A 14,253-nucleotide genomic window follows, 5' to 3' on the forward strand; every position below is an offset into this window, starting at 1 on the left:
TCTAAATGTGTTCTTTTCAATATTTAAAAAAGAAAACAGAAAAAATCAATATTTGATAATGACAAAAACTAAAACTTAATCAGTCAATAGCTCACTGTGAATGACTGGTCATTCTTTCTCATCAAAAAAAGTTATTTCTTTTAAGTACAAATCAAAATACATCTTTTTTCCTACTTCAACTATTCGAATATAAGGTACATGTAACAATTTTTAAATATTTCTCAAAAATTGAAAAAAAAAAATTTCGTTTTTCTCTTAAAGAAAATTGGTTTTAAATAACAACGAACTTTTTTAAATTTCTGTACAGATAACTAAAAATATTCCTTTTATGTTTTTACGTTTGTATCAATTTTTGATATAATAGAAAACAAATAAAAAAATTTAACTGATCATCTTTATAATTAATCAAGTTTTAGAATTTTATCCTCACTTGAACATAATACATCATCGCCAAACGGGGTTTTTCGTTTTAATGGTCGGTAGCCATTCTCTAACTCTTCCTGTGTAAGTGGCTTCTCTTTAGTTTTGGTTATTTTATCCATATTCGCTATGTAAATGATTATTACTCCCCCTATGAAAATAAGATGATAGTAATTGTTATTATAGTTACTATTATTAGTCATGTTTATTATTTAAATTTTTTATTTGAATTATATTTGATAAATATTATTTACTTAAATGATGACAAAAAAATGAAATTATAAATTACTTCTAACCTTTATCGAGTCTGACTTCACCGATAATATTAACATGACAACCTTCTTGGTAATTTTTTGCTTTGGTAGGGTCAAAGTTTGATACCTGAATCCTGACACGATAAATCCCATCAGTTAATACTCCGGAACCGTACGTAGCTCCATTGAATTCATTAGTAACAATACTTTGCTTAATATAAGCATTTGTACCTAAGAACAGCAATTCATATATAATTGTAATATTTAGTTTTTTCATTTTTCATGACAACAAAGCAATTGATATGAATAAAGTACATAGAATGTAATATATTAATTAAGTTAGGATTAATACAGAATTCAAGAAAATAAGCAACTTACTGTTTAAGTTTGTTTGAATTTTATTTAAATCTTGGAATTCGACGCTGATAATTTCGTTAGTTTTTTTATTGATATTGTAAGTTCCTAATAGTTCTACTTTAGTATTTTTATTGACAGATAATTCTATGTCTGCTACTATTCCACAAGGACTATCAGCATATGTTGGATAAACTTTATGTCCATATGCTCCACGAATATTAATAATCTATAAATTTAGAAAAAAATTTACAAGAATATTGCAATCAGTAATATTTCAGAGATAAATGAGATAAAGTGTATAGAGAAAGAAGATTTAATATTACTTACTGTACCAAGGGATATCTTATTGACAAATTCTTGAGCTCTATCATTCCAAAAAAGAAGCCGTACTTTCCTCCCCATTGTGTTATTAACAATTACTTTAAAGACGTTCTTCGTGTCTTTGGAAACACTTTTGAAACCTTCAATGCATTCTACATAACCTTTCAATTTCCTACGATTACGATATTAATATCAATTGTGTTAATAATTTCTGTGTTTATGATAAACAAAATAAAAAAATATACAATATTCCTGTATTTTGTAACTAAAATCAGTTTTAGAAATTTCTTAATAGAAAATAATATTAATTAGAACCTTAAAATTAAAAACTCAAAATTACTTTATTGAATATAAATGAATAAAAAAAAATATTTACAGTTCGGTATCCTTTGCAGGGTATTCATCAATTTCACCATTAGATGTAAATTTATAAATATTTGATGTCATTTTTAATAAGAGATTTAACAGAAAAGTTTTAATAACAACGAAACGTGACTTATTCTATTTGTGATAAAACCGGAAATGGATTGACTATAAATATAAATATGATTAATGATGTATTGATAATCACCGGTCGATAAATTTTAATCAATTCATTGAACCGAGTATACATGATCCTCAATAATTACTTTTAATTGTTACCACCAGAGACCAAAAAGAAAACGGCAACTTCACTCACCTCAATATAATTATTTATCACTGTTATCAGTTATTTGTGAAAAACATTGAAATTTCCAATTTTGCAATTTATGTGAATAAAAAAAAAATCTTCTACTTATATATGATTATTAATCGATTTTTACAATTAAGAGTTTTCGATCATTCAGTTATGTATTGATCTGAAAATATTTTCAATAGAAAACTATAAAATTGAAGTGTATCATTTGACATTTGACATATGATGTAAAGTAATAATTCATATTCTAAGGTAAATTTCATAATGTTTAATTGATGTAAATCAATAAAAAATTAAAAAATGATATACATTTTCAGATTGAAATTCGAATCATATTTTTATACAAGTATTTATTGTAATTATAATTATCTTTTTCACAGTTAAAATTAAGTTACATTGGTTATTGTTGGATATATTTTATTCACTATCAAAATTATAATCAATTCAGGATTGGATATAATTAATTGATTTTTTCGGATGAGTCACATATTAAAATCAAATCTGTATCGCTTTTCAAGTAAGAAAATAATATTATTAATTGAATATATCTAACATGCAAATAGATCAAAATTTATATTTTAAACATTTAATAACGTAACTTAAATAAATTTGTCAACTAAGAAAGATCAGAAAATTACTGATTACTGACTAATATATTTTACAGTGATGAAAAATTGTACTTTATGTATGTATGTATATATATATCAGTGATGATTTTACATTATAAGTTAAAACATATTTAATTTTTTATGTTTTTAATATTTTTTTTAACTGTGTAAAATATAAATTTTTCAATAAAAAAATATAATATGATATTCAATTTCTTATTAAGTACTTAATAATAAAAAAAATATGTTTATTAACTGAATGTTTTTTTTCAGGTTTGCAGAAATTACCAAATCTTAACTTAACTAATACTTTCATTAAATACCAAACTGATTTTTTTAACAAAAACAAACTATTGAATACTCTATATACCAACTATTGCTTACTAGATAAAAAACGTACTTTTACTATAATATCAAGAAAAGACTAAATAATAAGAAATAAGAAACAATACATCACGATAGATTGAAAATCAATTTTAAGAAGTTATTAAAATCTTTACTTTTCTTTCCTGTATCGTTAATTTTTGCTATGAATTAAATAACCGTAATTTTATATTTATCTGATAATTACTTAATTTTGTTACTAATAATAAGAATTAACCAAAATCATTCTTTTAGCTAATTGTAAATAAATTACTAATTGTCATACAAAAAATTTATTAGTACATTATTCAGTGAAAACGAATAACTTGATAATTATAAATAAAAATTTAAGAAATTACAATTGATTTTTATAGTTCATTAATATCTTTTATTTCATGTTTGCTGTATATATCAACGAATATACTTTTATACATATCTTAAAATCTTAAATCAAACATTTAATTAATCTAAGATTAATTTACATATTTTTTGAATCTGTGACTCTCAATAAACATTAGTAAAAACTATATCTATAATTTCTTTTATAACATTTGAAAAAAATTTATTACTCAATTCAGTGTTGTTTACAATTATGGGTCGAAGGAAAATGAATCTTACGCCTGAAGAAGAAATTGAACATAAAAGAAGACGTCGCGAAAATAATGCTGAAGCTGCCCGTCGTTATAGGGCAAAACGTAAAAATCAGAAAGCCCTTACAACTGATACAAATCTTCTCCATGATATGAATTCCAATGGAATACATCTCAGTCAATTAATAATATGAATAAAAATACGAATACTTACAATAATGATAATAATAATGGTAGCAGTAGCAATGTTCTTTTAGGTAATTCTACATTACAAAGCCCAAATACGGCTAATGGCATCTTTAATGTAAATCTACCAATCGTCATAAATACTGTTACAGAAAACATTTCTTCAAGTTTCACTAACACAAGAAGTATTTCCGAACATTATATTGGAAAAATGGACGTATACTGTTGTCATTGTAACGCGAAACACTTTAATGCTGAAAAAGTTGCAAATAAAGGAATGTCTTTCAATGACTGTTGCCATCATGGTGAGGTTAAACTTGATCCGTTACCGGATTTCCCTGAATTTTTAAAATCGTTATTTGAAAATACTCATCCTAAATCGAATAATTTTTTCCAATGTATTCGTCGATTTAACAACTCTTTTGCTTTTGCTTCGTTCAATGCTAATTTAACCGATTTATCTTCTCAACGTCGGGGTCCATATTGTTTTAAAATACAAGGACAAATATATTACCAAATCAATACTGCACTTTATTCTTTACCAAATGAAAGTCCAAATTTTGGACAATTATTCTTTATAGATGCTCAAGAAGCTTTAGAAATTCGTTTGAAAAATAATATAGAGTGTGATAGTGAAATCTTGAAGGAACTTGACACTTTCATGCGACAGAATAATGTATTTGCAGATTCTTATCAAATGATGGCGAAGGAACTTAATAAACAATGTTCCAATAGTAATAATAGTAATGATGACCCAGAATTGCATTTAATGTTTACATTGAAACCAGGTGTAGATAAAAGACGGTTCAATTTTCAACGAGAAAACGAAGTTGCTGTTATCTTCTCAACAACTGCTGATGGTGAAATTCCGGAATCATATGTTTCAGTGATCAATAAAAATACTAAATCTTTACAGTACGTTAGTACAATGGATCCAAATGTTGAACCTTGGATTTATCCGTTATTTTACCCATTTGGTACTAGAGGATGGCATAAGAATATATCTTACGTTCATAAACAAAACAAAAAAGTTACGCGGAATGATTATCATAAATACAGAATAGCAATTAGGAATGAATTCAATGTTTTCTTAATGGGACGCCGGTTATTTCAACAATGGGTCGTTGACAGTTATGTAAAAACTGAAAAAGATAGATTGAATTATTTAAGGAATAATCAAAAACAACTACGTGCGGAATCATACCAAGGTCTAATAGATCATTTAAATAAATGTCGCAACAGTGAAAACAATGATAACACTACTAATATTGGAAAAATGATAATTCTTCCTTCATCATTTTCTGGATCTCCTCGTAACATGTTACAACATTATCAAGATTCAATGGCAATTGTTCGAAAATTCGGTAAACCAGACATATTTGTGACGATGACATGTAATCCTAATTGGCTTGAAATTAAAGAAAATTTATTTTCAAAACAAACTGCTGCAGATAGGCCAGATATAGTAACACGTGTATTTAATATAAAAAAAAATGCTTTAATTAATATGATTGTTAAAGAACGTCATTTCGGAGAAGTTTTAGCTTATGTATACGTAATTGAATTTCAAAAACGTGGATTACCTCATATGCATATGTTAATAACGTTAGCAGAGAAGTATAAAATAACAACTCCACAAATGGTCGATAAATATATTTGTGCTGAAATCCCAAATGAATCCGATGATCCTATATTATATGATATAATTACTAAAAATATGCTTCATGGACCATGCGGAAATTGGTGTATAGTAAATGGAAAATGTTCGAAACATTACCCAAAAAAATTTCAACAAGAAACAACTATGGATGAAAACTGTTATCCTTATTATCGTCGCAGAGATTTAGGAATTATTTTTACTCGATCTCAAGGATCTCACTTTACAAATGAACATGTAGTTCCATATAATAGAATACTTTCGAAACGATTCAATTCACACATAAATGTAGAAATTATTTCATCCATAAAATCAGTAAAGTATTTATATAAATATGTTTATAAAGGACATGATGAAGCGCTCATAACGATAAATGGAAATGTTTCAAATAGTGATAATAATGCTACTATTCAGTATGATGAAATTTATAATCATATTGAAACTCGCTATGTAGGACCAGCAGAAGCTGTGTGGAGAATATTGTCTAAACCATTACAGGAAAAAAGTCATAGTATTATAAGATTACCGATTCATTTACCAAATCAACAAAATTTATTAATCAATAATGACTGTGATGAAGCAGAAATTAGAAATGTTTTAGAAAAGCAAACTATGTTAATTGATTTTTTTGCATTGAATGCACGTGATCAGAATGCTAAAAAGTATATTTATACAGATATTCCTTATCATTATGTATTTAAAAAAGAAAATAGATCAAATACTTTTCATTGGGTACAGCGTCAAAAACAGTTTAAAGTTATAAGTCGAATGTATTCAGTAAGTCCTTCACAAGTCGAATTATTTCATTTAAGGTTATTATTAACAAAAGTAAAAGGACCAAAAAGTTACGAAGATATCAGAACAGTAAATGGTCATATATATGATACTTATATGAATACTTGCTTGGCATTAGGATTGATTGAAGATGATAATGAATGGGAACGTGCATTAGGCGAAGCAGAGAGTTGGATGATGCCATATCAATTAAGATATCTTTTTGTTCGTATATTACTGCACTGTTATCCGATGTATCCTGATAAACTTTGGGAAAAATTTAAGAAGTCAATGTCAGAAGATTATACAATAAATTTGGGATCAATTCTAGGTGAGAAAAAAGCATACTTTCATATAAATTCTATACTCTGTGATGAAGGATCACATATATCAAATTTTCCAAATATGCCACAAATGACAGATTGGGAATATGTAGATGATAACGGAACAATACAGGAAAATAACCATCGTGGAGCTCAGCAATATCAAACATTAAATGAGCAACAAAAAGAAATTGTAGACCATATATTAAATTTAAGTAATATTAATAATAGCAATATACCAAATTGTATTTACATAGATGGACCTGGTGGGTCTGGAAAAACATTCATTTATACAACGTTGTGGTATTTATTAAAGTCTAAAAACCGAAATATTTGTACTATGGCTTACACAGGAATTGCTGCTACGTTACTCCCAAATGGGAAAACTCTTCATAAAACTTTTAATCTGCCTGTACCTCTTTTTTCTGATTCATCATCAAACATCAAATACAATTCAAAACAAGGCGAATATTTGAAAAACATTGATGTTTTTATATGGGATGAAGCACCAATGGCACCAAAATATGCTTTAGAAGTAATAGACCGAACTTTACGCGATATGATGAATAGTGAGGTACCATTCGGTGGAAAAGTAATGATTTTAGGAGGTGATTTTCGGCAGTTACTGCCTGTAAAAAAAAATTCAACTAGAACAGAATTAGTAAGTTTATCTATCAAATATAGTTATCTTTGGCAATATTTTCATCAATTTACATTAACTCAGAATATGCGTACATTACCTTCAGAAGTCGAGTTTTCAAAATTTTTATTAAATGTTGGTGACGGTACTTTGAATGATAATAATGATAATTTAACGTTACCAAATCAATGTAATATTTTTAAAAACGATCAAATGATTGAAAATATATTTAAAAAGTTAATTATTCAAAAAAAATTTGACGAATTATCTAAATGTGCAATACTTTCAGCAAGAAATGTAGATGTTAACAGAATAAATAATGAAACTGTCCAATTATTAGATTATGATACTGAAAAAGTTTTTACAAGTATTGACAGTACGGAAAATTGTGATAATAGTGATATTGATGATGTTATATTACCAGAATATTTAAATACTTTAAATCCACCAAATTTTCCATTTCATGAACTCATATTACGAAAATTTTGTATTGTTATGTTACTTAGAAATCTCAATATTAGTGAAGGATTATGTAATGGTACAAGATTAATGATTCTTGAACTTGGAAATAATATTTTAAAATGTAAAATATTAAATGGAGATAAATCAGGTGAAATAGCATTCATCAGCCGCATTACATTATATTGTGAAGATATTTATCCTTTTACATTCAAAAGAAGACAATTTCCAATTGTATTAGCATTTGCAATAACTATAAATAAAGCACAAGGTCAGACATTTGATATGATTGGAATAGATTTAACTAAAGATATTTTTAATCATGGACAATTGTACGTAGCATTTTCAAGAGTTCGATCTTGGAAAACTTTACATGTATACATAAATGATGAAAAAACAGATAGAACTGTAAAAAATTATGTTTACAAAGAATTATATTTATAATTTATACTATTCACAATATTGAATCCAATAATATTATGAATGTTTTAATTATGTTAACTTGAAAAAAAATATTCTTCAATGCTAAACTGTTATTAAATTTTTCACATTATAAATTTTTGATTGTATCAACCGTGTATAATAAATAAATTAAATTATAAAAATACCAAATAATAAGCTAATCAAACTGCTCAAATAGAAAATGAATTTCATTATAATACATTTTAATACAATATACAATATATTTACGAACGAATAACCATATCAAAATTTACAAATCAATCTGTGACTTGATGTTCCAATCTTTCAAATTAACTATCAAGTAGAAAGTTTCTAACGTGTTTATTGGGCAAATCAAATAATAATCCCACCAAAAATCAAGCGCACCAAATATGAGATGTATCGAATGGTAGTTCAACGAAAAATATGAATTCAAATTATAATTTTGAAGGCAACTACAGTCACGTAGTTTGTTAGTTATAGATATCAATTCCATTCAGAAATTTATGTCAGCTTAATGAACTTGAATATAAATATATATATATATATATATATATATATATATATATATATATATATATATATATTTATATTTTTTTTAATTATTTAGATGTGTATAAATTATTAGGAAAAGTTTTATTTTTGAATTTTAGTATATAATACATTAATGCATTTTAATAACTGATCTTACGATTAATGAAAATTTATTGAAATTATCCTAACTCTCATCTTATTGGTAAAAATCGCTTGAAATTACTGGAAATTATCAAATTTCAACCTAAATAACTTTGAGACCAATTGGACAATATCTTAAAATGATAGTGATTTTTACATTTATGCAACAGCGCGCTCGGAGAGCGCGCTATCTTTGTTTCTAGTTAATCTTACTTACCGTTCGGCGATAGTCTCCTCGTTGCTTGATACAGCTTCGTTCGAATGAATAAATTAGCAAACGAATAAATCGATAAAGAATAATGTGAGATATTCTTGGACTTTCTCATGGGGAGTCAACTATCATAGCTCTGAAATAAAACACATTGTTTAGGTGGCACTTAGTTAGAGAATTGAGTTGCATGAGCACAAACCGTTAGATTAAATTATGCGTATTATCGCTTATTTATTGGTAAATTGTCTCCCATAAAACACAGCTTTCTTCTTCAGGGCTGTGCAAGAATGTGCGCCAAGCATAAATAATGACAATGATGGAACTAAAAAAAGTCCTGAAATCATTAAACGCTAATTATTTGAATCTAAAACTCCACAATAATATGATGAATTATTCCTTCGGCCTTTTTCTCTTTTTTTGCAAAAAAATTTATTACGTTTTATGACACAATAAGAATAACAACCAAAAACTTAGCGTAACTGTTACAACTTTGATGATGATCGAATTCAAATATGTCAGAAACTATGTCGAAAATTGAGAAAGCAAAAGAAACAAAAAATTTCATAATACTTCTTCATACTATAACGAACATGTAAATATTGGGTCTCTGCAAAAATATGGAATTAGATGTGAGGTTTCAGTTCAGAAAAAGGTTTTTTTTTTTTTTTAATTCACATACTTTTTGTTTGTATAGAATTTTTTTAGAATCAATTTATTTTTCATGTAACAAATTCCTGATTCAAATAGTATAATGAATTTTACAATTAAAATCACACCACGACTATACTATAAATAATAATAAATTTCACACCCAGCGAGGAAAAGTCAACTAGCTTAAACCACGTGTATACCGAACCTGTCTTCGGCTAGAGTTGTAATTTTACACTGGGTTTGAACTAGTCTGCTTTTCTTTAAACAAGTTCTCTAAAACACAGCAATTCTCTAGCGATCAGTAAATAATAAAAAAAAAAATCAGTTATTCCAAGACTTTAACTGTAGTCAGAAATTATTTTTATACTTATTTTCTGACGGAATCTATGTGATTTTACTTATAATCGTTGACCTTTGATTGGTAATTTTTATTTTTCGAAAAGTATCTTCTATTAACACATTTTGGTAAATAGCAGAATACACGTCGTTTTAAATTTGCTGTCATTTTTGTGGACAATTTTCGAAATTTATCTTAATTACCCCGTTCGAAATACGTCACAAACAGAACCAAATTTCAGAAAATTAGTGAATGCAATATGTTTCAGTACTTTTCTGTAGAGAAATGGAGGTTTTGTGTTAAATGCCGTGAAATTATCGGAAAGTCTATCTCTTTATTACTGTCATTTCCTACTTAAAATCATTAAACAATTTAAAAAAATGGAAATATTGCAGAAAAGTTATCAATGACATTTATAAGACGACAGAGATCATAAATTTCATGTAGTAATGTCGAATTTTCTTCGTATTTTTAATGATATTGCCAATAACCTGACGATAGCTATTTACTACCTTCAGATTATTGACAAGCATAGTATGTCTGACATTTTCAATATCAGTAAGGCAAATTTATTCTTCCTATTGAAAAATTAACAAAATCAAAAATATTTTTTAATGTTTTCATGGTTTTCATTTATTTTTAGATAATTTGAAACAAGAAATAGAATCTATCGGAATGGCTGACCCGCCAATTTCAGAAAATATGATAAAGATGCTGGCTGAGAACCAGCAAATTATGTTGGAGCAACAGCGACAGAATCAACAGATTTTGCTGTGTGGAAAAGGCAGCAGAGTGGTGGCGGGGGACTTCAATGCTAAATCAACAGCATGGGGCGCGGCGCAAACAGACAAAAAGGGAGAGGTGGTAGCAGACTTAGCCCTCCAGGAAGACTTAGTTGTAACCAACCAGCGCAACTTATACATATTTAGAAGAGGCGTCACTGGCTCTATTATAGACATTACCATGGCGTCAGAGGACTTGTTGGACAGGGTGCAGGGATGGAAGGTACTGGAAGATATGACTCTCAGTGACCATCAGTACATAGAGTTCACAATACATGGTAGACTGAGGGCGCCAAAAGCTGGTATGAGAGAGTGTAGCGGTAAAGCCTGGGTGGTCAGAAAACTCTGTGAAGAAGACCTGTTAGCCCTTGCTAAGAAGGTGAGAGAAAAAAGGCTGGCTGGCAAGGAAGATGATAGTGACATCTGGAACCCGGCAGATCTAGTTGACTATCTCGAGATAGCGTGTAACAAGTATATACCGAAGAAAAAACCGGGATGTGAGAAAAGGCAGCCGGTCTATTGGTGGTCAGAGAAGATAGCGGCCAAGAGGAGAAGGGCTCAGCGTGGTAAGCCGAAGGCGGGAGAATGCAGGACTCAGAGAGCGAGAAAAGACCTGAAGCAGGCGATAAAGATAGCGAAAAAAAAGCTGGCAGTCATTTATTTTTGAGCTGGAAAGAGACCCATGGGGAGCGCCATATAAATTAGTTACCAAAAACCAGTCAGACAACCCGTTATACCAGGACTAAAGGACCCGCAGCGCAGCGGAAGGTGGAACGAATATCGCCAGTAGAGGTGGAGTTGGCGGCAAACGACTTACCAAATAAGAAAGCACCGGGGCCGGATGGAGTGCTGAATGAGGTAATAAAAGTAGTAGCGCAAGTGTATCCGGAAGCCATTACAGAAGTGTTCAACAAGTGTCTCGAGGAAGGAATTTTTCAACACCAGTGAAAGTGTCAAAGGCAAGTGTTACTCAAGAAGCGGTCAGGTGATTTGAAAAGCCCGTCATCGTATAGACCCTTGTGCCTCTTCGACAACATCGGCAAGCTCTTTGAGCGACTGATAGTGCAGAGACTCCAGGAGCACTACAGAAGAGTCGGCGATCTGTCGCCAAGACAGTATGGATTCCGACGTGGTAGGTCAACAATAGACGCTATGTCTCATGTCCTGGATATTGTAGCTTCTAGGCGGAATAGAATCCGCAAGATCTCGGCGCTCAACACTATTGTGACGCTTGACGTAAAAAACGCGTTCAACAGCGCAAACTGGAGCAAGATAATGGAGGCACTCCAAGCAAGAGAAACTCCGGCTTATCTGCTACGCATCTTCGACAGCTATTTGAATGATAGAACGCTACTGTATGAGACAGAGGAAGGGCCTGTGGAGCACAAGGTTACAATAGGAGTTCCACAAGTCTCAGTATTGGGACCGTTCCTGTAGAATTGCATGTACGATGGGCTTCTAAACCTGGAATTACCTGAGAGATAAAGTTTATTGGATTTGCTGATGACGTAATTTTGGTGGCACGGGGACATAACATTACGGAGTTAGGACGAAGGGTGCAGCAGGGCCTGGATGCAGTCGGAAAATGGATGAGATTGAATGATCTAATGCTGGCAGCCCATAAAACGCAGGCAGTACTGGTCACTACAACGAGGAAGCAAATGCTGGAGGTTAAGGTGGAAAGGACACGCAAAGTACCTAGGAGTGCTTTTTGATAGCAAGCTCCGCTACATAAGTCAGGTACGAGGGACAATGGATAAAGCACGCAAAACAGCAGCTGCTATTAGCAGACTTATGCCGAACGTTGGGGGTGCTGGGCATTTTGAGAGACGAGTACTTTATACGGCGGTGGAAGCGCAACTACTATACGGAGTGCAAGTGTGGAGTGGTGTAATGGGGTGGAAGAAGTATAAGGAGGAGCTTATAGCAGTACAAAGAAAGATGGCGCTTCGCGTCATCTCAGTGTATCGAACAGTGTCAACGGCGGCATCACTAGTACTAGCCAGCATATCTCTGATCGACCTGGTAGGAGAGGAAAGAATGAAATCATATGAAAAAATGAAGAATGTGACACCAGAAGCCCGGAAGAAGGCGAGAGTGGAAGTTGGGAAAGAGGAGAAGGCCAATGTGATGAAAAGATGGCAGCAACGTTGAGATGAGGATGGAGATAGACAATAGACGCATAGGCTCATAAGAAATGTTGGCCGATGGGTGAATAGAAGGCATGGGCAGATGGAATATCGCCTGACGCAGTTGCTCAGTGGCCACGGAGGATTTAATATGTACCTATTCAAGATGAAGATTGTTGAAGACCATCGATGTAGTTTATGTGGAAATAATGCTGAAGAGCACAAAGAATTGGTGCGTGGTGACGGCTTTCGCCAAGAAGGTAATGAAGAAGCGTGATGAGAAGGAGCGAATACGACGCACGGCTCAGAGAAGAGCTTAAAGATGACGATGATGAAGTTTTGGAGGGACTGGAGCAGATCCTGAGCCCCTAATCTCGTAAAGAGGACGGGGGACGTAGGGAAAAATCTGAGGCTGTAGTGTAGATTAATTGGATGAAGGTAAGCGCCACTTTGACGTAATGCCCCACGGTAGTTCCGGAGTGGTGTCTCGTGTCTGTAGGGTCACTAATAGAGGGCTTGCCCTCTCTACACCCTTTGACATACGTTCGGAAACGTGTCGAAACTCGATATCGATTGAAATTAAGTAGGCAAGAAACTTCCAACTCATCTGTTCCGAGCAAGACAGAAAACAGGATATTTCTATCAATCCCCGTCTTATTTGTCAAAGAAGACTGTGAGCTCAAGCAGCTGGCGAGCAAGCGGTAATGTTTCTTCATTTAAATTGCATGTATTTGCAATTTTAATATGCAAAAAACAGTTTTATACGTTAATTTCAATTTTTAAATGACACTGCCTTTCAGATAATCGATAACAAATAAGGAAATATTTGAACACGGCCATAAACTATTTTTTTATTAGCAACATTGGTAGTAGCCTTTTATTGACAACTTATCAGCAATAAAAAAAAAGTCTAAACCATCTGCCGTGAGATCCGGCACTTTGCCGGCCAGCTTCGTGTTCAACCCTGCAGCTTATGATTCACAAACATAGCCAATAGCAGAATTGATATGCTAGCTCTGTGATCGAGGCGCCATACTTTCATATTTTTGGGCAAGGTTCGATTTCACTCACGGTAAATTTTTTTTTTGTTTAATTTGCATGTAATTATTATCTGTTGTAACAAGACAGGGAGAAATTCTGGTCCTCCGTGGCAAGTGGCGACATCTTCTTCATCCACCGACACTACTACTCCTCACTGAGTCCACCTGAGGGAGAAATTCCCAAGGTCTGTTATAGGTACAATAACTTCTTCGAGACACTGCCGCTGGCTATGTCAAGGTCTACTTCACCGATCAAGGGCACAAGATCAGCCTATCTAAAAGTTCATCTAAAGAGGTGCTGTGATGACCAAATAGGAGGAGTCAACTCCATGGAGGGGGGTCCCGCCAAGACGACTAGG

At 31.5% G+C, this 14,253-nt stretch overlaps 2 protein-coding genes across 2 annotated transcripts; both read left to right on the top strand.

Moving 5' to 3' along the window:
- The first annotated feature begins 3,591 nt into the window (after window positions 1–3,591).
- On the top strand, window positions 3,592–12,400 carry LOC118070170 (uncharacterized). The gene is made up of 7 exons (XM_035088603.1): window positions 3,592–3,694; window positions 3,928–6,722; window positions 6,846–7,190; window positions 7,254–7,359; window positions 7,459–7,899; window positions 10,587–11,291; window positions 12,357–12,400. Exons 1-7 carry the CDS (start codon window positions 3,592–3,594, stop codon window positions 12,398–12,400), a joined length of 4,539 nt encoding a protein of 1,512 aa, XP_034944494.1.
- Window positions 12,401–12,477: 77 nt separating this feature from the next.
- Window positions 12,478–12,879, top strand: LOC118070171 (uncharacterized). Its single transcript, XM_035088604.1, has one exon. It carries the CDS (start codon window positions 12,478–12,480, stop codon window positions 12,877–12,879), a length of 402 nt encoding a protein of 133 aa, XP_034944495.1.
- The last annotated feature ends 1,374 nt before the right edge of the window (window positions 12,880–14,253 follow it).

Source organism: Chelonus insularis, unplaced genomic scaffold, assembly GCF_013357705.1.
Source record: "Chelonus insularis isolate UGA/USDA-ARS -01 unplaced genomic scaffold, ASM1335770v1 contig_54_pilon, whole genome shotgun sequence".
In the NCBI taxonomy this organism is placed as follows: domain Eukaryota; kingdom Metazoa; phylum Arthropoda; class Insecta; order Hymenoptera; family Braconidae; genus Chelonus; species Chelonus insularis.

Excerpts from the sequence above, each read along its gene's own strand:
- LOC118070170 (XM_035088603.1), top strand. The coding sequence starts at position 3,592 with ATGGGTCGAAGGAAAATGAATCTTACGCCTGAAGAAGAAATTGAACAT. Across the intron at positions 7,900-10,586 it reads AACTATAAATAAAGCACAAG|ATAATTTGAAACAAGAAATA; the intron begins GTCAGACATTTG and ends ATTTATTTTTAG. Across the intron at positions 11,292-12,356 it reads GAGGAGAAGGGCTCAGCGTG|GCAGTACTGGTCACTACAAC; the intron begins GTAAGCCGAAGG and ends CATAAAACGCAG.
- LOC118070171 (XM_035088604.1), top strand. The coding sequence starts at position 12,478 with ATGGATAAAGCACGCAAAACAGCAGCTGCTATTAGCAGACTTATGCCG.